The sequence below is a fragment of the Falco naumanni genome, chromosome 4, assembly GCF_017639655.2.
Source record: "Falco naumanni isolate bFalNau1 chromosome 4, bFalNau1.pat, whole genome shotgun sequence".
Taxonomy (NCBI): domain Eukaryota; kingdom Metazoa; phylum Chordata; class Aves; order Falconiformes; family Falconidae; genus Falco; species Falco naumanni.
Window position 1 is genome coordinate 106,784,599 of NC_054057.1, and position 26,969 is coordinate 106,811,567.

The 26,969-nt window shown below is 42.0% G+C and overlaps 2 protein-coding genes across 2 annotated transcripts in view; both read right to left on the minus strand.

The window, feature by feature from the left end:
• LOC121086814 (store-operated calcium entry regulator STIMATE) overlaps positions 1-13,541 on the minus strand; it is a 38,084-nt gene extending 24,543 nt beyond the window's left edge. Inside the window, exon 1 of the mRNA XM_040591075.1 lies at positions 13,294-13,541. Coding sequence (XP_040447009.1) covers positions 13,294-13,357 — 64 coding nt within the window. The 5' untranslated portion in view covers positions 13,358-13,541. The remainder of the gene's footprint in view (positions 1-13,293) is intronic.
• Positions 13,542-15,720: 2,179 nt separating this feature from the next.
• Positions 15,721-26,969, minus strand: part of SFMBT1 (Scm like with four mbt domains 1) — an 80,468-nt gene continuing 69,219 nt past the window's right edge. The window contains exons 16-21 of the mRNA XM_040592341.1: positions 26,123-26,232; positions 24,232-24,407; positions 23,296-23,474; positions 22,862-23,107; positions 22,205-22,333; positions 15,721-21,293 (exon numbers count right to left, since the gene is read on the minus strand). Of these exons, the coding sequence (XP_040448275.1) occupies positions 21,153-21,293; positions 22,205-22,333; positions 22,862-23,107; positions 23,296-23,474; positions 24,232-24,407; positions 26,123-26,232 (981 nt within the window). The 3' untranslated portion in view covers positions 15,721-21,152. The remainder of the gene's footprint in view (positions 21,294-22,204; positions 22,334-22,861; positions 23,108-23,295; positions 23,475-24,231; positions 24,408-26,122; positions 26,233-26,969) is intronic.

Genomic DNA, 26,969 nt, shown 5'->3' on the forward strand with positions numbered 1-26,969 from the left:
ACATATGCATCATAAATTTGATCCTGCAATTTCTAACACTGTAAAAAACTTGTAAAAATCAACTACATATGCAGGCCAGATTTCAATTTTTTTAAATTCTTTTTAGGAAGACTGTCAAAAACACTATTCTCCTTGTTAGTATCAACACTTCCCCCACAACAGTGGGAACCATATGTAATGAATAGGCACAGACACCCTAATAATTCCTGAAAATACACACCACCACCACGGAATGACAACTATCGGTGGATTTTATGTTACCTGTGATCTTTATCACACATTTGAATTCCCCTCCCTTTCCCACTAAAGCAAAGCTTTTAAAAGGCTTGTCTTGCAGTTTATCACTCCCGTTATTCTCTTGGTAGCAGCAAAGAGGAAATAAGAAATTACAGACTTCCCCAATATAGAATTTTTCTTTTTAAAATTAATTTTGCAACAAACAACATGCCTCATGATAATGATCTACAATGATGCCTTACAAAAAGGTGTACAAATGTATAAACCACATATAGCTTGATTGCCAAAAGTTTTTGACACTTATGAACTCAGCATCTCCCTATATTCATAGCTTAAAAAAAATGGGAACATGGGGCGTGTGTGTTTAAAGAGAGGTAATAAATGTGATCGCAAAAAAAGACCAAAAGAGCCAGTAGTTTTGGCTTGCTGCTCATTTCTCCAAACAAAAAAGAAAACGTGCTACAGTCTTGGTAATTCAATTTTTGCCCTACTGCAATTGCTCCCTCTCTTCCTATGCCCTACATTAACTACAACCGAGATGCTCAAACACAGGATACCCTGAAAGCCTGCTGCTTAATTCCCTACAAAAGAACTCCCAAGATCTTAATTATATTTTTGCTTAATGACCTAGACTTGTCAACACTCTTGGACACCAATTATACTAAAGCAGAAATTATACTGGACTAGAGCAACTGATTGCCAGCTACATCTGTATGTGTACATACATATAATGAAAATCACACATACTGAAGAATGATAGCAGAAACCACGGTTTCCTCATGATGAAGAAAGTTATGGAATAACTCACTCAAAGGAAAATTTTGTTCTAGTCAGTGTTAAAGACTGACATACTACGAAGTGCATAAGCTCACCAGCAAAAAGGATTTTCAAAATTTCTGTAAGACAAAAAACAGCATTAGCCACGCAAGTACCCAACCCCTTTTCTTAACTCTGCTGTGTCCTTGGCCTCAATGGTTCTGTAGAGATATGTGTGTAATTAAGAACCTGTCCATTAAAGACAGTCACCCAGGCAGAAACTTTATAGAAATATTGGACACAATAAAGTTTAATGACCCAGCTAGTTAGTTATTCAGGGACATCGTAAGACTAATGATTCAGCGTCCAGACAGCCCCACGGTACCTGCAAAACCGCAGATCTTATCCCAGTCTCTTCGTTCCAATGGCAGCAGTTAGAATAACATTGTGGCTACAGTTTTTCGCCACAAAAACCTGGCGATAGTTAAACAGGTCTGACTGACACTCTTGTGAGAGCAGAGAACAAGGGATTTTGTTTTACTGCAACATTAAATACGCTAATGCCAAGCATATGCCAAGCCCAGATATCTCATGATCAGGGCTCTTTTGTCTCACACAGATGACATAAGGTGATGGAAAATGATGTGCCAGCACTGGATTTCACATAGTTTATCAAATGGGCAGCAGTGCTTGCTGGATGAACGCTGGAGAGTACTGTTACTGGAAGTAACCTCTGTAAAAACATTACTACCTACCAGCTTCCACACCCAGCTAAACCGACCTGCAAATTTTGTCCCTACAAAAAAGGTTTGGTGATAGCTAAGGGAACGGAGATCACACAGTGAAGCTCCCTTCACAATGCAGGGGAGGAGAGGACAAATCATTATCAGAAAAAAACCCAAAACCAACTGCTACCTGAGCTTTGGAATAAAACAGATTACGTTGCTCCTTCAGGAAGGGCAGCCAAATGCATTACGTGCAGTTGGTGGGCTTTTATTCCTAACACATGCATATTTTAAGCTTAAAAAAAAAAAAAAATTTTCCAAATGCTTAGCTTGTAAAGATTGGCTGAGGGAGACACAAACAAGTCATACTACCTGTCAAATACAACTCGGTCTAATACAATTTCACCAAGGCTGATCTCACGCAGCCTGGTAGCACATGATAGTGGGGTTCTGACAGAAACATTAACTTGGCTGTCAATAAAGGGAACAAATGTGTCTTAGTAGAGCATGCAACCCAGACATACCACATCAACAGCTACTGTAATTGAGCTTTTGCCCTTTTTTATTTTAAAGGTAAAGCTTAATTTTAAAATAGGTAAACCAACTTAGCAGACAAAGAATTAGACGCAAGTTCTCACTCACAATTGCTGATTTACTCGCTATCTCCCCAGACAGCGCAGCACTTCAGAAGTCAGAAAACACATGTAACACACACTACTTAAACAAAAGTATTCAGCCCTTTACATCCTGAAAGGCATGCCGATACTATAACAATACTAAAAATAAAGGGTTACAAGTAACTGATTTAAGAACTCCAAGATAAATAGCACAAGTAGCTTAGGAAGTATTTATACAAATACTAAAGTTGTAAGACAAGATTTGATCTTGGAGACAAGCATTTGTTATCTTTGCATTTAGCATATGTAGCACCATTCAGTCAAGATGTGCTCTATCTGAAAGGTCGTAATACAAATCACAGTTTCCCAGCACTCTCAGAGACAGAAGCATATGCTATTCTGTTTCAATAGGTATGAGATAGTTAAAGCAAAGTAAATCTAAACTTCCAGCACTAAAGTGCCTGTGAGACCGAGTTTAGAAATTTAATACAGAGGTCTCTTGCAAATACTTATACTCTGAACCAGGTGTTATTAAACAACTACACCAAAAAAAAAAAAGAAAAGGGTAGGTTGCTAGAGAAATGCATGTACCATTCCTACCATGTGATCCACACACCTAGTGAGAGCTGAAAAATACAGTCTGCTGTGTTCAAGTGGATTTTTTTCTATTAAAAATAAGAACCATTTGGGAAACATGAATTATTTAGTGCAAACCAAACAGAATCAATCCATATTAATGTGCACTAAGCAGCAATTTACGATTCACAACACATTTTCACGTACAGCATTCACAAGATCACTCAATAATACATGAAGCTTTCCTAACATTATTAGTATGACAACGGATATCAATGAACTTTGAGTCATTCAAGCTGGTTGTTTTAAACCAGCTCCTGGGAACTGCTAGAACCGCCAAAGCACAGCTACAAGCTCACTCATCATTCATTAAAATATTAATTAAGCCAGTAACTGTAGCAGTTTGAAAAGCAGAAAGCAAACCCAAAATGCAAGTTCAGATATACAGAAAACGAATGCAAAAGGAAAACTGTTTCCATTTATAGAAAACTATAAAAAGCAAATATATTAAATCATGGAGGCCAAAGGTGGACATACACGATATGTTTAGAGTCCATTTAATTTGTAAGTAGCTTGGCTTACCAGATTCATTCTTCCTAGGCTGCTGAAACTATCGATGCAAGCAAGACACATTTCACATAATACCAGTTGTTTTAAAAAGAACAAAAAATATACAACCTGCTTTCATACACTCTCTTTACAGACAATGAAATAGCATGAAAGGAGAGTCAGCGGCCAATTATGCAGACTACTTTGATACAACATATCTAACAGTTAGATATCCATGGCATAAATTAAATTTCTGAAATCAAGATGAACACATGTAATAATTTCCACGTGCATGAGCATTCTATTTAATGATAAAGCTTCACACTTCTTAACATTTGTGTAAGTTTCATAAAAACTTCGCAACACCAAAACCACTGCCATAAGAAGGCTCAAGTTTTTAGGATCAGGTGGAGGAGAGTGGGTGTGTGTTGTCCCCCACTCCTCCCCTGTTTAATTTGGAAGCTTCTTAGACTATTTAATCTTCTAACATTACAATTACCTCTCAAAGAAAGTATTAGAAACCTAGACACATAAAATAACATACGCTGCTAGTCACACCATCCTCCTCAAAACAAGAAAGCTATGCTGGAAGATGTTGCATAGTAGCTTTTCCAGCCCAAGAAAGAAAGTAAGAGCAATTATTCTAAAAAAGTAATTAAAATTTTAGAGCATATCATCTTCAAAAATTATTAGAGACAGAGGATATTTGTTGTTAGCTGTGAATACTTGATAGTAATTTTAATTTTTTTAATGGAAAAAAATATTTTTTACAAATAGAAAAAAATAAAAAAGTGAAACAACAAAAAACAAGTAAAGGTTATTTCTGTAAGTACTCACATTCAAGGTGACTGACTAGCCTGTCCAGAATTGGTAAGATGAACCCTATAGAATAGTACCTGGCCAAGTTCTGAGCACTGAGGCCCAGGACAATCCTTTAAGTTGTACCAGTTACCAAACTGACGTTAGTCCTATAGAACCGTTACATGTGAAACCCTTAAAAGTTCAGAATCGCCTCTCTCGAGTTCACCTCTCACCAACAATTTCCACTTACTTCCATTGGTTCATCTCTTTCAACAGTGTCAGTGGAGCACAGCAATGGAGAGACCTTTCAAACAAAAGGAGTACACAAATAAACTTCTTTTCACAAATCTTCACATCCTGAGCACCTTGCTGCTTCCCAAGTCCTCCTGGGCTCTATTTAATGCCCTGCGACCGGATAAAACAAGGAAATGTAACACTGTCTTTCTCTTCTCCCAGGTGAGCCAACAAGAGGAGGAATCCTAAAATCATAGAATCGTTTAGGTTGGAAAGGACGTTGAAGATCATAGAGTCCAAATGTTATCCCAGCACTGCCAAGCCCACCACTAAACCATGTCCCTCAGCGCCACATCTACAAGTCTTTTAAATACCTCTGGGGATGGTGACTCAATCATTTCCCTGGGCAGCCTGTTCTAATGCCTGACAACCCTTCAGGTGAAAAAATTGTTCCTAATATCCAATCTAAACCTCCCCTGGTGCAACTTGAGGCCATTTCCTCTGTCCTAATGCTTGTTACCTGGGAGAAGAGACCAACCTCCACCTTGCTAAACCTCCTTTCAGGTAGCTGTAGAGAGCAATAAGGTGGTATCTTAGAGTCTGGGGTAGCCAAAAACTTGACAGAAGTTAAGATGCCCAAAGCCCAAACATTTCAAATTATAAAAATATTTGATTATTTTTTAAAAATTGCAACATCTAGAGAAAAAAAAAAAATCCACCATGAACAACAAAATAAAACAAGTTTAGTACCTTCCTTGGGATAACTTTTTCCTACTCTAGCTCAGAACGCTTGTGAACTAACTTACACCTGTAACTGAGTCTGAACCATGTATGTGAACTATGAGGAATCTGAACTGTGAATCCATTTTAGCATGTTTTCATCCTCAGCATTCATTTCACATGACAACGTATGTATGAGGTTATGACAACAAGTGATTCAGGGTCAGTGGTAGAAAAACAGGTCTTCAGTACCTTGACCAACAGCGTGAACATGTTTAATTATTCCCGATTAAACCGTAAAACCTCATCCCTATACCACACTACCTGCAAAGGCAGTCTCATGCAAGCTCCAAGCTTATATTCAGTCTGCCAGAGAGATTTAACATAATAAGTTTCATAGGGAATACATTTTGCCGTGATCAAGAAATCTTTGAGAATGTGAAGCGTTTCCTACCAGCAGGCATGAGAAAGCAGACCTGATTTTTCATTTCATCAACAAAATCCACACAGATAAGACCTTGTTAAATATCAGTTTGAGAATGCAAACTTCATTAACCATGAAATTAATATCACTGCAGAACACAAAAATGCACACTGTGTTTGTACAAATCAGCTCCTTACAAATTTAATTATAAAACACTACTCAAGAACACATTCATTATGCAGTTTACAATTAAACAACGGTCTAGCTAACAGTCCAGAAGTTAGTTCTAATTAAACACAGATTCAGAGTTTCTGGATAATTTATCATTTTAATAGTTTACAAATGTCAGCATAACTTATCCTTTTTTCTAAACATTTCATAATGTGAATGACATGTGTAATTATACTCAGAACAAGCTTATTATCTGGAGTACAATTATACCCAGCAATCAGCTGAGTAATAAGAAAATGTAGTATGTTCTGAGCCAACAAGACAAAGGAGGACATCAGTCAACTGTTAATGAAAAGTGCAAGTTACAGATTATTTGTCTAAGTGGGTATCTCCCCCCCCTTAACTTTTACTGGCACGGCATTTCAAGAATAGTGGCTACATTTAGTGACACAAAAATATTTATGACCTGACACGATCAGGATGTTAAGCCACCTAATAAAGTACTATTACAATCTATATCCAACAGAGATTCTGCTTGCAAGTTGTCTGTTTTCAAAAAAACAAGGAAATATAGCTTAAGCAAGACTAAACATGACGAAAACTTGCCTCTCCCATTGTCAATAAACACAAAGACCATACCTAACTATGCGACAAAACAAGACCAGTCTTCTGTTTTCAAAACAGAAAACAAATCCAAAATTTTTATTCCTAACTTTGTTTCGGGTTACTTGCTTCCCTTTAGAAAGGATCAACTAAGCAGTTCCCAACACTACTATTACTTGCTTTTGTACAACATGAAATTTATTGGCAAGATTTGTCTTTTTCTGGAGAGCTCACAATGAACATAATTCATCCCAGCTAGATGTTTCATATAGTAAAGAATACTGCAACATTAGCACGGTAAAAGAAAACAATGCACTTAGCTAATTTACCCATGTGCTTGCATTTGGGTTTTTTCCTGCTACAGCTCACATTTCTGTTTTCAACATGGATAAGGATGTCACAGAGATACTGAAAAAATGATGTTTTATTTAAACAAGAAGCAGCCATGTAATATAGATGCAAGTGACATGTCACCATGTGGGGATAACACACTTGATCACTGTAAGGCATAATTTACTTGTCTGTGGCCTCACAGGGCTTTTCCAAGTCCTGCAGTCACAGCGGCCACTTAACCTGCAGAATAATAGCTACTGTAGCCAACTGAGATACTGATCATTGCTGATTACCACGGATTGGGCCCGGAGGAGCAAGAGGATAAACCACCTTCTTTCCTAGGACCGTCACCCCAGTTCTGCTCCCACCCTGGCCCCCAGCCCGATGGGGGGTGGCATCACGGCTTCACGTCAGCCCGACGAGCCCGCAGCCCCGCCAGGTCCGGCTCCGCGGCCGGGCGCTGTCCAGGGTCCTGCTCCGCCCGGCCGCCCCCGGGGCCGCCCAGGGGTCCTGCGGCCCCGCCACCCGCTCGCTTTCGCATGGGAAAGTCCTGCTACTTCCAAGTTCTGGACTTTTTTTTCACCTCCTCCTTTTTAAAAACTTACTCTCCCTTCGCTCCTTCCCCAAATTTTGCCTTTTAACCTAGTTTAATAGCATATCTTAACAGTTTGCCTTGACCCTAAGAGGGATTCATCCCCATTGCTGCGATACTGGAAAGCAGTCCTTCAGGTCATTTCAGACTGCCCAACACTCGGTAATCCCCAAACATGCACCGGAATGTAAGTTCCGCACGTGTCTGACAATTCACCAGGAACTTGCACTTGTGAAGAGTTCCAGGAAAAAGAACCAAATGCATTCTGCAAAGTGGGACCCAGTGAGTACAATACTGTTAGTATCTTTGTAAATACGAAAGATCCTATTTGTGATTTGAAACTTCTGTAGGAGACAAGTTTTAAAATCAGTTGTGCGAAGAGCCTTTCTGAGGTGGTCCTCAGCAATTCACGTGAATACGTACCGTGTCACTCAGAGCACATACTTACAAGGATGAGACACTATTGAGTCAGGATATCAAGTCTTCTTACATAATACCTTTATTGATAAAACACCACCTTGTTAGTGGGCCACTGATCTACGTCTTAGGAAACCACCACGTAGGATAAACTTGTTACTGTTACTCAGAATCCTATATTTCACTGCTGATGTTATGGGGTATCAAAGCCAATTCCCCAATATTTTCAACATTTTTTAAAAGCTGCTCAAGCTAAAAGGAAATCCATATAGAAAACAACTGCAAATTATATGCTTTAGTTCTTTTCTATCTAGTAGTTTTCTTTAAGCTGACTTTTTTTTTTTTTTTTTTTTGAAAGGCCACTAGATTGATTCCTTCTCAAGTTCCTGCTCCCTAGAACATTATTCCCCCTAATAATACTCTCTTACCTTCATGCAAACATGAAATCATTCCTCTGAAAATCACATTTTGGCTAAAGCATTTCAAATTCTGCTAAACTACCTACTAAGATAGCTTATTATATGAAGAAGCACTCATTTTCCTTGCATGGCTCATCAGGTGGGAAAACCTTGCTGTAAAGTAAACTGACCTTAAGGATGTAGTTTTTAAGGTGCTTCTCTTAAGGCACTGTAAGCAAAGAGAGGACATAAAAAATATACATGGTATCCTCTACAATAATTGTTTGGGTTTTTTCTCCCAGCTATGACCCTCAACAGCAAACCGACCTACTCACCTATCCACTACACCTGTACCAATCATTTCACTTCTGTTAACACAGAAGCTTTCACCCTTCTCAGCGTGAGTACAGACACAAACTGTATTAAAGTCATAAAACAGTAACAGACCCACACGCTCTGGTCTCCTTTACAGCATATTTTTATTTTCCTCACAGGTGGACACAAACCTTTTACCTGCAGAGGACCAGATGACTCGTCTATTTCAATAGTTCATCAGTACAACTCACATCTAATTTTTCACCTGTTTTTAAGTATCTGAAACAAAGATAGCCACACTCTGGTAAAGTACCAATCTTCTGGCAAACTAGCTTAGTAAAGAAACTACATATTCAAGATGAAATACTTGAAACAGTTTGTGTCAGACAGGGTAACGGGATGAGCAATGATTTTTTCCCCCCCCATACCTTTCTGCAGGTTCGGCTAATAGAAATTGTACAATGTAAGGTGTAGCTGTAAATAATGCATGTGAGGGAATACTGTGCCAACACCACTCCCTAATAATTCATTATCAACAAAAGCCTAACCAAAAGAATGCTCAGGGGGTGCTTGGAATTACTGACAAAACATATCACACCATAAAAAAAAAAAAAATTTTATATATATATATATATTTTAAACCAGCTTTGTGGCATCAGTAAAAAAAAAACTTCCCTGCACCAAAAAAAACCAGAAACCACCTAAGAAGCAAAGCCGTCACTTTAAAACAATAGCTCCATGAAATAAGATACAAGCATTATAATGGCAAACTTTGAAACAAATATTATCTTTGGCTTACTGACCTGAAGCATAAACATACAACTCTTCCATCAAGGAAAACCCATTACGAATTCCTGTTATGATGTGGCTTGGCTTAAATAAACTAGGGTGGAAAATAACACATACTTAGGCAGGGGGACAAGTGCAAAATTTAGTAACAGACTTCAAAAAAAGCAGGCTAACAGACCTGAGAATTAGTGGCCAGAATTCAAAAGGGCTGCCAGTCCAAGCAGATTTGCCAGAAAGGGGTAGTTTTTAACCAGTTAGTTCCCTTTGACAGGGTGTTAGAGCCTATGGTTAAGAGAGAAACAACAAAAGTTGTCTCACTGGACGTCAGTACGATTTCTGACATACTGGCACGTCTGTAGTGTCTGGGTGAAACTGTTTCAACACATTTTTAGCTTCACAGCAGAGGACTAAACTCTGAGCAGTAAGAATCAATTCACAGTGACTAAAGACAACACACTGGTGGGCTCTGATAGTATTAAGTATATTCCCTACCGATTCAGAAACCAGAAAAGGACCTTGCTCCTCCAGTGCACAATGCTTTACACAAACAACAGGAGGAGAAGACTTGAGATCAGAGTGACTGAGAAGTGGATTTGGGAGGCCTTAAACAACTTATAGCAATAAAAATAAAGGCAAACTTCTACTCTTTGGCGGTTAGGGAGGGTCCCATATAAAGTCAGAATAGATGATAAGTAGCTAAAGCATCTTCTATAACAAAAAGATTAAGAGGATATGACAGGTTGTACATTTGAATCTGAAAGTAATAGAAGAAAAATCATTCATTAAAAAGGCTACTATGAGGCAAGACAGTAAGTTAAGCTATTCCTCCTCATGTGACAGAACAAGAGCACAAGAACTACAAAGGAAACCAGATTTAATTGCAAATGATCATTTTGTCAAAGGATGAGCTCAAAGCAAGAAATTCTCCATTCCTGTCACTTCTTGGTTGTGCCAATTCAGTAGCAGTGGCATGCACAAGTTAGGCTAATACTGTGATTAGGGTAAAAACCTTTCCTTGTAGTATTAGACGATAGTTGCAGCAATGCAGTTTCCATGCTCCCTCTGACAGAGAGTCACCACATCTTCCAACAACTTAAAAACCTGACACTTAACCACATTTTAGCCCTTAAAACATGAAGTTTAACTTATGTCATTGGCAGGTCAGTTGATAGTATAACTTTACAGCAATTCAGTAGGGGCATGCACAAGAAGGTTGCAAACTGGAGTGTTGCATCTTAAATAATTTTGCTTTAAGAACAATCCTTCAGTCACTTGTAGATGAACATCTACCAATGAGGCACAGAAAAGGTCCTCCTCCTCCTCTTACAGCTAGTTACTACAATCAGATTTTTTTTTTTTTTAATTTTCTTTGTTCCACTGAATGCAAGCATGGTAAGATTCATCTAGAAAAGGGCAAGTCTGGGTCAGCCTTTGATTTAGCCACTTAACAAAAATTCTTATTCTTTACATGTCAAATCAAGTATTTTTCAAAGGAAAACAGCCTCTGTGTGTACAGCAATTGTACAATGTATCTCTGTTGCTGTTACTTTCATGTCTTTTTCTACAGAGAGTTCTGCACCATTCATTGCAACCCAAGTATTAGAGTATCTCCGAGGGCTCCCTTTCAGAAAATAAAGGCAAGTGACTTGTTCTTTAGAAGTTAGATTTAAATACCAGCCAGTCATGTGTTTTCAGTTCTCTGACTTTTTATGGCTGAGAGCTGGAGAGGCGATACAGCCGCATACAGAGAAGGAATGCTGTCCAAAAGGGAGGCCCACCTCTGACCTGACAGCGGTGCTGCGTCTCAAGTGCCTGCCTACAGCCACTTGTTTCTCCCTCAGCACTATCACCTCTGTTGTGCCAGACAGCTAGAGGACCAAAGCATGGAAACACTAATGCTTAAAAATAACCGTGTCTCCCTGTTTATTTTTCTTGCTGTATTGGTTCTGTGATCCAGCTCCAGAAGTCCAGCCACAGCAGCTCAGGGACAGGAACCACTGTGTAGGTGCCAAGGTGACTGCTGAGGAAAGCTCACACTCTCCCTCTTGTTCTCAGCCACAAGTTCCTCCTTCTCTGTCACATCAGATCTGCCATGTGGATCACAATAAGTCCTCTTTGTTGAGACAGCTTTTAAAGGTTTTGAAACAATGCACCAGGCATTTTGTATTTGATATAAAAAGGATAGAAACATTCAACAAAACTAAGACAGAACAGAACCACCCCTCCAGCACAGCACTTCACTGAGAGAGAACTGCTCTTTTACTGGTGTAACTGCTCCATGTAGTGAGGCCAGTTGCTCCTCCTGCTAGGGCAGAGGCCCAAAATAAGGTGGAAGAGAACATGGCTATCAAAATTGAGAAGAACATACCTATCCTTCTGTAAGCACGACAAGTTGCTACTTTTTTGCTCTATTACCCTTTGGAAACACATTCCTTTTCTCACCAGTACCACTGTGAGGACTGGTTACCTTCCTTTCACTCCCTTCTTCCACAATCGCAAGCACTTTGTCAAGTCTCCCCCTAAGAGTTCATGGTTTAAAAATATGTAATCAAAGTTAGGAAGCGCAGCTAACAACTAGGCTTTTGTTTTCCTAGTCTGTACTTTTTCTGTTTACTTTTTCTTGCTTTCACTGAGTATTCCTGTGCTATTGTAAAATGACTAAAGTGATACCATTTCCATAAAAAAAGATACTATCCATTTGCAGTTCTTCACCTTTTGATGCATGATCCATAAGGATTATCTATTTGTATCTCTCCTCTTTAAAACCAATAATGCATATATATAATCTTCCTAAAGAGAGGTACTTTTGTTTGGAAACTACCAAAACTTCTAATTATGAGGATGCTCTGACTGACCAAATGTCACACCAGTGACTAGTGTTGTCATTGAATAACACAACAATGACTGCTACGTGCATAGCTTTTATACGAGCAATGCAATTGTTAACTGTGACTGAAACACTAAAGTATGCAAATACAGTGTGTTAGCAAGCTTCTGACTTAACCATAACAGCATGATGCTAGCATGAAACGGTATCAGTGCAATTCTAACGTAAACAGGATCTTGGTCTTTGGATCAAACTGTAAAACACTTGCCACTGACGTTCCCTTCTTCCTCTCCCACATTTTGTTAACAGAAACATCATGGTCAGCTGAGTAACGGCACTAGGCTTCTTTTTCACTCCTCAACAAAAAGGTTAACTACAGTATGGAATAGAGAGAAAAGTCTACCGGAACTGTTGCGCCTTGCTGTGATTCCCTCAGAGCCGGCAGGGTTGACGTCAGGACAGCCTCCAGCCTTTCTCGTCTTCTCACCAAACTCAAATGAGCAGCGTGACAAGTTACTGCTCATCAGCTGAGCTGCGGCGAACAGCCACGCCAGCGCAGCGGCTGCTCCAGCTCCAAGGTCCAGCACCCTGAGCCAGCGCGGTGCAGCGCGCTGGGATTCAGACAACTGTGCCTTCCTTTGCTGTTGATGACATGACGAGGTACGCCTGGGGTAAGGCTGACGCTGCCTCGCCCGTTTTCTTTTGCATGTCCTAAACCCGAGGGATCCCGCACACGCCACCGCATCTTGCTGGCTGCATTCGAAGCAGAATACGTGCCCCCCCCGCCGCGGTCAGCCCTGCCAGCATGGGGCGAGCTTTAGGGAAGCCCATTTCAGAAAGTGCATTCGCCTTTAGTACCGGGAACCCTCCCGGACACCGCCTCTGCCCGCGGCCCGCCCGCCGGCCCCTCTGGCGGCTGCGGCCGGCGCTAACGCCCCGCTCCCGCCCTGCCGGGAACGGCGGGGAGGCCTCGGTCACGGCCCCGCTCCGGCAACCCCGGCACCGACACAGCGGCGGCTGCACGGCCGGTGGCCCGGAACAGCCCGGCGCCCGTCCCGGACGGCCCCGGGACACCGCAGCCAGGTCGCGGCACCACTAACCGAGCCCGGGCCTCCGCGCCCCGAGGAGGAAGAGAGCAGCCCGGCCGCGGCCCACCCCCGCCCGGCCGGCGAGGCCCGGAGGCCGCGGCCCGCCCCCGCCGCCACTCACGCATGAGGGTGCTGAAGGCCACGACGCCCAGGAGCCCCTGCAGGAAGATGCCGAAGCTGTCCATGAGGGCCCCGTTCTCGCAGCCGCGGTCTCCCCGGCCCCGGCCCCGCCGCCGCCTCCCCGCCCGGCTGCGGGGGGCTGTCGGTGAGGCCGAGGCTGCCGTTGGGTGGCGGCGCCCCCATGGCGAGGCCCGGCCAGCGCCCGCCTCAGCGGCGCATGGCGGCGGCGGCGACGTCGTGACCGGCGGCCGAGGCCGCGCCCCCCCCGCCGCGCTTCCTGCGCCTCCCGCCCGCCCCGCCGCGTCACCGACGGCGCCGCTCTCCCATTGGCCGAGCCCCGGCCCCGCGGCCCCGCCCGCTCCGCCCGCCCCGCCCCTCAGCGCTGCCGGGGCTGCGGGCTCCGATCCCCGGGCAAAGGGGCTCAGGTCCCCGGGCAGCTCCGCGGGCGGAGAGCGGGCCGCGCCGCAGCCTCACGCTCCGGGGCGCCCGGTGCCCCGAGCAGCCGCACGACGCTCCGCCAGCATCCAGGCGGCTTCCTAAAACGGCAGCGGAGCCCCACCAGGTGAAACCCGGGCCAGCCCGCACCCCCCGCGGCTCCGCTCGGCCCCACAGCTCCGCAAGTTTGGCATCCAACTAGGAGGAAAGAATTATGACCTGGATATTTCTTCTTTTAAAAGAGCCTCTGACAGCACAACGGATAACACGTAACGGGGCAGCACGTTCGTTTCACAGTGTACCTGCTGCCCGGCCCGTCTGACCCCACCGCCCCGTACCCCCGCCGCCACCAGGCAGGGCACTCATGTTTAGGTTATCTCCCGTGCGGGAGCGGCCTGGGTCATATTGCATTGTAGGCTTTTCTCACACCTGTTCTTGAGTTCCTTGAAATGATTGAAATCCTCATGTAAACACGAATTCGTTTGTAAGTACGGCCCATGAAGCCCAACACGTTCAGGTGGCTCAGAAAACTAAGCAGAGCACGCGAAGCAACAGTTGTCCAAATAATGACATCTGCTGCTTCTATCTTGCAAACCCACCTACGTGACTGTCCTTCCCAGCCGGCGATGCCAAGCAGTGCTGGCACACAGCAGCGTCTTCTCTGATATTCAGGCTGTGCCATGAACGTCTGGAAGCTGCAGCTAGAAAAAGAAATGCTCTCAAATTCTCTGAATTGCAGAGCATGCAGCCAGAATGCAGCCCAGGTCGAACCCTCCTCTGCTTTGAGCTGCATCAAACGCAAGAGCTCAGGAATGCAGAGAGCTACCCGAAAGAATGGACAAGGACCAAGAAGGTTGCTTGTTCTCCCACCTTGTACACAGGAGTCACAGCCATCCAGCACTGCATTCCGACGTGGACCTGAGCTGTTTGGTTGTGGCCCACGAATGGTTTTCAAGCTTTCACAGCTGCTGCTGAACATTGGACGTTCCACACACACACCTGACCTGGATGCTTATACTGGTTAAAAATTCACCTCATGCTTTTTAGGCACAAAATTTTTGTTTCCACATGTATCTGGAAACAACTTGAAGGGCTTATGCCTTGTGTTACTCCGTATTCCATGCTTTAAAATAGATCGTTCCCAAAAAAATACCTCCTCAAGGGTTTTCAGTCCTCATGACTCCCATAAACCCTTCTGAAACCTGTGGCAGACAAGACACTGCCTCCTGATATGTGTTATTCACAAGCCTTCAGATTTCTCCCAAATAGACAGTGCTCTGTGAAGGCAAGTAAAGGATTTACATTAAATCCTACATATTTATAGAAGTTTAAAGACAGTATTAAGCAAATCAGTTTCATCCCACTCCTATGCATTTTCTATACCCAGTATAAAATCAGTTCAAGACAACTGAAGTGCAGCCAAGAAACAAGTGCCGAGGAGCACACATGTACAATCTGTTGGAACACCAAGTAAGGAAACGAGAACTTTACAAGGCTGACCTGTTTCTGAGACATCCTGTGGACCCTCAATGTTATTCAGAGAAAGCAAAGCCAGCTCTTCTTAAAATTTTGACTGGCTGGGATAGTGTAAACCTTTACAAAACCATCAAGAAGAAGCAGCAGTGTTGGCAAGGTTTGCCTCAGATCATACCAAGCAGCTTACGTCCAAAGGAAGCAATAAAAAAAAATAAATTACCCTGATGCGCGGTTCTGTCCTCAGCTCTTGTGTATGAGCTTCAGCATCCTGCGAAACAAAATCTGTTACCTTAGAAAGAAGCTTAGATGAATAGGACTCCTGCATTTGAGGGAACTGTATACAACCCAGTCAAGCCCTTTAACGTAAAGCCCATGCAAGCAGTATTTAGGTGGTCTGCATTGACCTTTCATGCAAGTAACAGAACATGCTATAGTTTCCCCCATACTTCTGTAAGATGGAAAATTGCTCACGGTAAGCAGCATCATTTGTTGTTAATATTAACACCAAAGCCATCAGTAACAGTTTAAGTATCTTTTTTAATTTTCTTACAACCACTTAAAACTGTCATATACCACAAAGGTATGTACACTATTTACAGACAAAACAAGCAAAATATCCATCCAAAATATTTTTTAAAAAATCCTCTGATTAAATTGTTACACCTGCTCAAACAATGGTGGGACATAATAGGCATATTTTCTTGTGCATGTTTCTCTTCCATGTAGTACTTCAGTCTCACTGCATATATATATATATTTAAAAGTTAAAGAATGATAAAACAACAAGCAGAAGGGACACAACACAATATGCATTTAAATCTTTGTTTAAGAACAAGCAGCTAATTAAAAAAGGCAAAATACAGGAAAAGTGCATCAGTTCCAATGAGTTAGTATAAGAAAAGAGGCCCACAGGTGGAGAGCAGGTACTCTTTAGGGCTGTCTCCTAAAAGACCTCTGATTGTCTACAAAGATTATTTAAAATTCATTTTAAACAGAAAAAAAAAAATGAAAGAGGAGAGGAGAAACATGACACCTCCGGATATTTTTTTTTCCACGAGGTTTCTTGGAAACTGGTGCTCAACAACTTTCAGAGTGGGCAAGAACTCATCCGTGCCCAGACTTCATTGTCCATTCACACACCTTGCATGAACTGTCCCCGTGTCTCAAGCAGAAGGTCTGTTCCTCTTGAACTGTGCAAGGCTAGAGGACTTCCACAGGCTGTGCCCATGGTTGTGCTAAGTCTGTCAGACCTACCGCCTCCAAATTTTGTCAGCGCAAGACCTGCTCGCTTCCATGGCTTAAAGCTGAGCCAAACACCGCTGGCTTTGCACCTAAAAGAGTAACTTTGTTTTCTCATCAAAAAGTCCATTTATAGGTCTGGTGCATTTCAGAACAACAGATGTGATGTTGAGGAAGCTAGAAATGACCATGGAGACAAAGTGTCACTATTCTTAACTCATTTTTGCTACATTTCGTACAACTATTTTTTTATTTTTTTTTTTAGAAAAACAGGTAACAATAAAAGAGGCTTGTATCTTGGTGTTCCCAAGTCCCATTCTAACCCTTCACCCAAAAGGCTGCCTTTGAAAACAAGGCTACATGCACGTTTGGGGAAGGCTGGCAGCACTCTGAAATAGGGGTTCAGCACACAATCCATTTAAAATGGAGCCTTCAGCCAACATCTGAAGTCTCCTGACAGAGCCTATGTCTTTGTGCTTAGCTACTTTTAGGTAATTTCAGCTCACAGCAGGCAGTAACCAGTCTGCCACTATGTGAAGGACTGGTTAAGGAGTAGCTTTGTATAGGATCAGTGTATTTTGGGCTTTTGGTAAGGCTACTTCATCTATTAACTTCTCCTCTAACAACAAATTTGGTCCAAAGGTATCCAGTCTCCAATCTGAGCTTGATAGTTTTGAAGCCTATTCCGTTATATTCAAAAATCTCTCAAGCCGCTTTGCCTTTTGCAAACAACGTACCAAGTCTTTGTACTTTATACAGAAGAATGAAGTGCTCAGTCCAGTTAACTGTAAATATATTTATACTTCTGTGGACCTAGCAGCTAAATACTCCTTCCCTCCTTTAAAGCATCATTGGAATCAAGAATAAACATTAGCAAATCCTAAAGCAACAGAATACCGCTGAAAGTTGTGACAAGAGAAAATAATCTTAACAACCACTCCCGAGCTCTGTATGTACTGTTTCTGTTAATCCCAGGAGAGACTGCGAACAATCCTGGAGTTCTTTACAACACACAAATGAAATTTGCCTTTTATTTCATTCCTCAAAACGCAACTTGCAGAAATGTTTAGCATTAGGAGAAAAGTAGTCTTCTTTCACAAAGATCAGTGCTGTACCTCTCCTTTTCTGGTAGGGCTGCTTTCAGCTTAGGATGGACTGCAAGCTGCTCTTGCTTTGGGGGATAATTCTACCACATTAACCTTCCATGACATTATTGGAGGTCAAGTACTTCTCTATTATGGAATCCTTGTGTTGGTGCAGAAAGCACGCCACAGAAACTCAACAAAATCTTTCTGCCTAACAAGGCTAAGCTTAGTACATACAGTACAAGTGCCATATGGAGGCACCACCAGGTTTCTAAAGCTACGATGTGCAAAGCCAAGACCATACAGTGCATATGAAAATACGACAAGCAAGAATACAAACCCTCAATGAGTAAGCCAAGGGTAATTTCCATTTACCACCCACACAAACAGTAAATGAGGCCCAACAGAGGGCTCATTTTCTGGTACTGAAGACATTTGCAAGACGTCACTGCCTTTCTCCTGGACTCCAGCGTTGTCGTATTGTACGGTGAATGATGTGGTAGAGGGCAGCGCAAATCCCTGAAGCCTGAATTGCTGCCGTCCCAGCAACGGCTGCTGGTGAAACACTGGTATCACCCCAAGCCAAGATTCAGCCATCAGCTATCCAAAATCCAGTTTTGAAGAAGCAGAGCAACTAAAGCAGTGCATGAGCTGATTTCAAGTCATGTTGGAGTAAGATGAACCAATGTAAGTGCAGTTGTGTCATCTGCCACGCGTAGAGAGAATGAGGAACTTGAAACAGAGTCAAGCAGAAACACCATCCATCAAGATAAAGCCCCAATTATCCCTTTTAAATCCAGCAATAAAACAGAGTGCATTTTTTCCAGGAAACAGAGTGTACAGTACCCGTGTGCAGCATAAAAACATTTCACAAATAATGAAAACATCCCTTTTGAAAATCTCAACAAAAATAGATCCCATTGGGACCAGACTGTCAGTGCCTCCCAAAACAAGGCAGAAAAATCCAGCCTATAAAACATGCCAAAGGTGACCAGTAAGTATCCCACTAACCTCTGAAACTGCTGATTGCTTTATTTACTGAAAAAAAGAAGTATGACATTTGTATTTAAAACCCTAGGCACCAATGTTAAGAGGTTCACTAAATTACCCTTTCAGCTCTGTTCTCTCCCGACAACTACTTAAAAAGACATCTATCTGTCCATGGGGAAAGGTGGAAGCAACATCTCTTGGCTATGCAGGTCAATTCTGCTGGGCATCAGTGCAATAAAATTCTGGAAACCCTGGAGAATGACAAATATGATACCAAAGCATCATCTTCCAGCCCAGAAGTTCTCTGCTGGTCAAATTTCTCGAGACAAGACACTGACAGCAAAGCAGCAGTGTTTCTTTCAACATTTTCTTCAGGCCTAATGGCTTATCACTGAGCTTGTCCTAAGGGAATGAAGTACAGGCGGGTGACCTAAGCACAGTATGAAGAGCCAAAACGTCCATTTATTGGCCACATACCTAGCATAAGGAAGAAGGGGGGACACTTTTGATTTCAATTTAATGATGTTTTCAGACTCTGTTTATAACTTGGGAGACAAAAAATTGTCCCAGTTACACACTGCCCTCCCTCCCTCATGAATACTCAGCTAGTAAACAGTCTGATATTTATATTTTGATTCTGGAATGGAAAAAAAAAACACCCCATTGATTTTAGCACTTCTGTAAATAGTTCTGCCTTGACTAGACAGTTAGTCTAAGGGGCAAACAAAATAAACTCCAGTTATTTAGCTTTGTTTACTCTAAACAGTTTTCACTGGAGGTAGCTCCCCCTCAACACGTATGTGGCAGATACAGACACAGACTGTGCAAACACAGCTCTTAGTTTACAGACTACCTCCTTGCTGAATCCTACAGCTCACAGCATCAGAATAAGGGATCACATTAGGCCTAAGAGATGCTTGAATCAATCCATCTGACCAGAGTAACCAGTGTTTATCAGAAACCAGCAAATGCATCCCTCCTAAACAATTCCTGCAGTGAGCACCTTCCTACCTCAAACACCTTATTATGCCAGGGGCCTTCTGCAAAAAAGTATCTGAATAGGTGATAAAGGACCAGGGCTGCACACATAGAGCTCCTGCCTGTGCTCCTCCAAATACTCTTGTGAACAGGCAGAGTGAATGAATGCAAGCCATCTGAAACCTAATGCTTACGTTGGAGATCTTGAGCCTGATGCAAGTTTCCCCACATCTTTAATGAAAAGTAATGTAAGCCCTGTTACTTAAAGTGTCAAGCACAGGTCTACAGCAAGTGGCTGACTGGGTTTTACTACCCTGGAAAATTAGAATCAGCAGTTCATCCTACTGTAGGTCTACTGATGGCGCTAGATGTCCCTCTGGTCCTTCTCCTTTACTCTAAAAAAAACCCAGACAACCCCCTTCCCGACCCCTCATATTTTGACCAAGCCTCATCCTGAGCAGCTCCAAATACTTAAAAATACAAAGCCATCCTCATAAGATAGCTGCCAGTATGCAAACACTGGCAGAGCTAAGTTGCAGTGCTCTTTTGATAGCAGTTTCCTTAGTGTATTCTCTAAAATGATGTTCAGGTAGCAAACCAAAAATCTGCTGACACACTCTGTGTACAAGGCCCAATTGTTTGCTGTAAGAAAAAGGAAATAACTTCACACAATTAAAAACAAATATATAAATCTGACAACCAAAATATAGAAAATGCAGAGGCACTTTCTCTTTCCTTCCTTTTTTCCTGCAGCCCATCTGTAAGAGAAGTGCAAAATAATTCAGTTTTCTAATATCTGAGAAAAAGGTAACATCAGATTAAACCTACACAGGTTTCAGCTAAAGCTTTGGAACAGAAGCTCTGTACGTTGATATTGGTTTGTACTCCTGACATGCCTACAGACGAGAGACTGCTGCGCAGCTACAGCTGATTTGTCCAGAAGTAGTTGTTCCCTCCCTTTTCATTCATCACTTCTACTGTTCAGGCTACAGAGGTAGTAAAAACAAAACGAAACAAAGGCCCAATAACAACGAAACAAAAAACCAAAATAAACAAACAAAAAAAACCAACCAAAAGGAACCACACTCTTTGTATACTGTACATTCAGAACCCTGTGGCCACGTTGTTGTCCTAACAATGAACAAATTCATTAAAAAACCTCAACATTAACACACGAATGTGCAAAGAGCACATTCCAAAGTCAGTGCTGTGGTAAAGCAAGTGTTCATCCACAGGGAGGGAAGGGGATTCTGTGAATCATCAGGAACAGAGAAAGGTTGTTTCTGGCAGCCCACATGCTAACGTAAACAGGATCCGTTTCTCCTTTTAAAGTTCTGTGCCTACAGAACTATTGAAATGTCATTTCCCACCAGAGCAGACTTTTATGTAATCATTAAAAAATACATTAAAAAAGGGGAACCATAGAGCAAGAGACTATTGTGTTCCCGAGCTGGCAGCTGATAGAGTAGCCCCTGTGTTTGCATTGGCATTTTGCTCCAGATGTTGTCTTCCTTTTGTCAAAGTAAAAACCTGAGGCTGACAGATGCTTTTCGGTCACCAGGGCCTCGGTTTAATTTCATTTGGCTTTCCTTGCTAGAGAGAAAGGAGCATATTTTTGTAGTTGTGCTTCAAAGGTCCACTTCAGCTTGGCTGCTCCTCAGTTAGCAAACTGCTGGTAAAAGGCAAGTTTGACCCTCTCAATGTGATGGCAAAGTTTAATAGCTGGCCCAAGCTTCAAGTCCATACACTCCTGAACAGTGGGCAGGGTCAGCAGCAGCAGTGCCTGGCCATCGATTTCCTGTCAGAAGACAAAAACTCCATAGTGATTTTGTGGTTTTATCTTCCCTGCTCCTTCAGCTTTGACTTGCTGTAATTTCAGATTCATGACTGTGAATTAGATGCTTCTTTCCTGCTACTCTAGGCAGTTTAAAAATCTCTTCCTCACCACAAATCCACTCCTTTCTAAAAACATCAGCTCAAAACTGGCTCAGGGACAGAATCTCATGAGGTATTATTGTAAAAAAAAAAAAAAAAAAAAAAAAAAAAAAATCAACCTAACAATAGAAACCAAGGTAATTGCATGCAGAAAGTAATTTTACCTAACTTCTGCATCTTTCTATAGAAATAGAGGTTCTACAAGGAAAAGCATAGCTTCTGGAACATCTACCACAAACCATACTCATCACTAGTTCTAGTAAAACAGTTCTGATAGATGATGATCTTTTAATGGCAAATTTTAACCAAGATGCAAGTACAATGTTAACCCGACTCATATTTGTACTCTAATTGTCACACTTGAAACAAAACCGTTCACTTCTGCAGCTGTACAACACTGATACTTGCAGTTAGTCTGCAAAACACAAAATATTTATCATTTGGAGAAGTAAAAACAAATGGCAAAAATCTGTCTCCTAGAAAACAGGCTCCTACGTTCATGGTGCTTGGTCATAGGCATTCTCTATAATTTTGGGATTCGGATGCCCCACAGACCAAAATATCCTCCACCGAGTACTATGAAACCTGAAAAATTCTGGTCATTCCCTTAGCTCTCCTCTCCCAAACTGCAGAAGGTTGCACATGCGTTTGTTTCCTCACAACCCTACTATAAAATTTAAACGACCTTCTTTTTGTGATTCATTAGAGGATAAGAAGCAAAGTGCCAGATTCAACATTTTAGCAGATGTTAAATGTTATAACAGAAAACAACACCTGATCAAGGAAAATTCTCGCCAGTGGTGCACAGTCAGTCGATTTGAGGAATCGTACGACGTCAGCCACGCTCCATTCCAGAGGGTTACTGTCCAGCTGCAGCTTTTCAGCAACTTCCATCTTTATGTCCTAGACAAGCCACCCAGCACAAAAAGAACTCCCCAAAATATTACATATGCAATGGACCAACACTCCCCTCTGCTCCCCCCCCCCGACCCAAACATTCAGCTGCCAAACGAAGCTCTAATGGGAGCTTAAATTGTAGAGGTTTCTGCCTCTGTTAGCAGGGATGTGCACAACAGCACTGTGCTGAGGGCAGAAGCTGTAACATTGTTAGAGACAGTAAACAGGGACGTAAAACCAGGATTCGGTTGACACCACATCACTGTCCTGGTGAACCAAAAGGAGAGCTAACAGCTGAGAAATGGAAAGCTCAACATTTTGTCTCCAGCATTCTGTTTAGTCTTTCTTACAGTCCTGCAATATGACTGTAATAAAAATCACAATTTTTTAATTATTCTGTTGTGTCTTCACAATGCCCTTTATGGGGTAAAAGAGTATTTTACGAGAACTCACCCATAATGGTTAATACTCCCAAGATACTTGTGCTTGCCCAAGAGTGAGCAAGCTAGAACAGAAATCTGCATTCACAGTTACCTTTGGCGAAGGAGGTTTATTTTCATCATCAGAAAAGGAAAAGGTCCTGAGCTTCCTCTTCCGCTTGTCTCGGTCCTGAGCCAGGGAATGAGACAGTTCACTCTGTGTAGGAGAGGACGATAGCGATTTCTTCTCCGATACCTCCGATTCCTCAAGCAATTCGTCTTGGTGCTCTGAGGTACTATCCTCAGTCAGAGATTCTTCATCTACCTCGTCCTGGTCATCATCATCTTCTCCCCCACTGCCCTGAAGAGGTAGGGGGAAAAAAACCAAAGCGATGAAATGAAAACAATGGGAAGTTCAGGACAAAAGCTACAATTGCCACCTATTTGTCAACTGCAAACTGAGGTTACAAGGAGCTAACAGTTTGCCGTTTCAAGCGAAGCTGGTCAAAGATCACGTCATACCTATTAAAGCTGTCGGCAGTCTCATACCTGGGGAGATCCAGCTGGAGTGTTATCCACTGAAGTAGAAGAACGTTTTTTCTTATGAACAAAAAAATGTTTTCGTCTCTTCCGTCTTTTATTTGGTTTCTTCATGGCTACTTCCAGGTTACTGTGGCCACCCGGCGGCCTACCTATCCGCTTGTTTTTCCGCTTTCCATAATAGTGTGCTACCAGGACAGAAAAAAGGAGCACCATGTTGAAACGCACCCTCAATGTCCCTAGTTACGTTTGTCCATCATCAGGACTGGAAAAATCAGTAAAAGGACATTTCCCAATAGAAATCCCAATTCCACAAAGTTTCAAAATGATTATGTCTGTGTTTTCCTTTTCAATTTGGATTAAGGAAGAAGAGTTATTAATCAATTTTATGTGCCCTATGAAGATTTACTTCCTCTATCTCTGAAAAGCCCTAAATGATCAGATTTTATACAAAAATCATCAGCCACAGATTGGTCCAATTTAATGACACTTTTTGTGATGTTTTGTAGTTTTAAAATGTGTCCTCAGTGCACTGTTTGTTCTCACAGTGCCGAACAGTTATAGTTTAAAAAAGCCTAAAAACCCTAAAAGCTAAGGAAAGAGCTTGAAGGTTTTTTATTTTGTTCCACAACAAATTGGTAAAAGCAATTACAATGCCACTTAAGTGACAATATTAGCATCAGTCCTTGTCCCAAAAGTTGTCTTAATAAGAAAACTTTAAGCACACAACCAAAAGTTAAGCCATGTTTCTAGCACTTAATATAGAATTATTTTTTTCTCCCCTACACACTGGCACATGGATATTTTGTAGGCCTGTGTAGGTAATGCTTGAGCTACTCCTTGTGTAAACAATGTATTTTGGATTCCTTCTGGAGCCAAAGCTAGAAGAAACCAAAACCTAACACCCCAAGCCCCACCTCGCTTTGACATCAACGACCTACTCACTGTATTTAGTCTTTGTCAGGACAGAGCAGTTCTCGGAACACTTATCCAGCACCATCTGAGGGCCGAAGAGGTTTGGACAACATTCCAGCTTGATACATGTTTTCCTACAGAAATCCGCCACCCGATCTGCCGTCCTCACAACTTCCACAGTTGCACGGTAGCTCTTCCCTTTGTACCTAGCATTGAAAATATGGTCGTAATTCAGGAATCACCAGGATGAAAGTACTTCATCAAGAAGCGTACAGGAATGTTGCTCTGAAATAAACCTGAGGGAAAATCTGAGCAGTGAGGAACTTTATGGACTGGCAAGTCCAGAAAACAAGTAGTCGTCCTGTCTCTTATGACAGATCCTCAAGCAAAGCAAGCAAGCCAGTGCCAGAGATGTGCCTGCAGTAACGAACACCGTAACACTGCCCTCCCAGCGACTATAAAATACCCCCTGAAAGGACTATCCCAGAGTTTAGATGTTTTCTTTGTTCACAGATGGTTTGTTCTTTCTTTGTTTTTATGGGACTGCAGAAGCATCCACTGCAATGTGGACAGCTGGTCCCTGAAACAAAGATGGAATGCGCCAATTTAGCGAATAAAGGTAGCAGCAGACAGCTTTTAGCGAGCTGTTCTATGGACAGACTATGGCAAACAAATGAACTACCGTCACATTTCCAATCAGCTTTCATCTAATTGCGGAACAATTTGTCAGGACAGTCACTTGCCATGACTCCACATATTGGTCCTGTTCGATTATAAATTAAAAGATTTCTTTTTGCTCATCAGCCTTGCCATGACACTGACAGAGCCACACTGTGAAGTATCTGCCAGAGTCGTTCATCAGTTTTGCTTTGTTCTCCCAGCACAGCTACTGGCACATGCTGATATCTATTAGGGATGTCTCAGGCCTGCAAGTATCTAGTTAATGCACTGAAAAAAAGAGCTGTATCCTCATAGCCCAGATATTCCTGGTGTCACTACTATGACAAAAGGAAACACACAGCAATTTCAGCAAAACCAAACACATTTTTTCTTTCTCTATTCTTTAGCTACATCTTCTCGTTACACTGACCTTTCATATGATCTTCCTATTGTCAAAATCCAGAGCAATCCTTCAACACATGGAAAAGTGTCTTTCTACACATTAAACCGATCCAGCAAAAAAATTACTGACATGTTCAAAACTATGTAAGAAAGTCTGCTATGGCACACTGGGAAACTGTCATCTCTAGTATGCAAACACAGTGACCTAATTATAAGACCATCACTAGACTATAAGGGAATATCTGGATTTATCAAATATATGCAAATATAATCACTATTTTTTTTTCCTAGCCACAAAATAATCTTGCTAAGAAGCTCCAACCCAAAAAACTCAGTAGGAAAACTAGGGACTGCTTAGGGTAGGCTGATGTAGAAAGACTTCCATGCCAGGACATTTCAGAGCATTGCTGTAACTTAATTTCAGAGGAATCTTCTTCCACTGAAAAGTTTGGGTGGAAATGCCTTGGAAGTCTGAGAGGCTTCCTAAGCAGTATGTGCTTCTGCTTTAACATACTGACAACTACCTTCAGGTGAATTAAATAAATCATCTTAAGCTTCACCTGCAGGTCTGCCCGTGTATACACTGCTGTACCAGTACCGCAGCATTCTTAACTTGACCACTGGCTGCTTACGTGACAGCAGCAGAGCACACCTGGCATATTAAGGAGCATTAACATCAGATGCACTTCACCAGACATTCACAAAGAAATTTATAAAGATTTGGAAGTTTAATGGCTGTCAGCACTTTGATATGCCGTAAAGCAGTTTTTCCTTTTCTGAAATGTGAGCAGTGAAAGCATAGGCTGCAGAGAACATTGCTATTGGGATCAACTAAGTAGAGAATAGGACAAGAATTTACTTGGCTTTCAGGGTCTCCCCATGCCCATGCCACGCAGCCTCTTCATCCAGCTGCAGTTCTCGCAGGACACGGCTAGGTTTGTAAGCTGCATTGATCAATAAAGTGAGAACCTAGTCAAGGAGGGAAGAGGAAAAAATACGTGTAAGTTATTTGTACAGTAAATCTGTTTTAAAGTGCCAGGACAGAATAGGAAATTACTTCTATTCACCTAAATTATCTAGCATCAAAGCACTCATTCACAGCAGGATTACACATACCTCCCGATACTGCCAAAATAAAAACTGACAGCAGTCGACACTTTGGGCATCGCCAAACTTTCAAGAGTTTGTCTGCAGAGTCACAAGCGTATCTAGCAATTTCTGAGCCACTGCCCTTGAATTACACATCACTAAATTAAACCCTGGGGCCAAATACTACAAAACTTGCATAACCTTGGGTAAATCTAAGCGATTATCTTAGAGATTGTTTGACATGTGAAGAAGTGCCAAAAAATGCTGCAGGATATTGCTGCCTGCCAACCCACTACTTGCTACAAAATCACACTGCAGAATCTCAAGCTCTCCTCTGTTTTGCTCTCATGAACCATGATAAGGCTTGTACTATAATAAAATGAGAATTTCTTTGGTGTGGTAAAGCAACTCAGAGTTGTGAATAACCTGAAGTTAGTGGGGAACAGTACAAAATGTGCATTCAAATTTTATTTCTTATTTTTAGTATGTGCTTATTCCAAACCATTCCCCAACTGAGTGCATCAGAACCTTGACATAACAAACCTGTAGCTTCATCCTGCTAATGCAGCAGTCTAGAAGCCTACAGTTCAAGAGTATTAAATATAACACAAGTACAA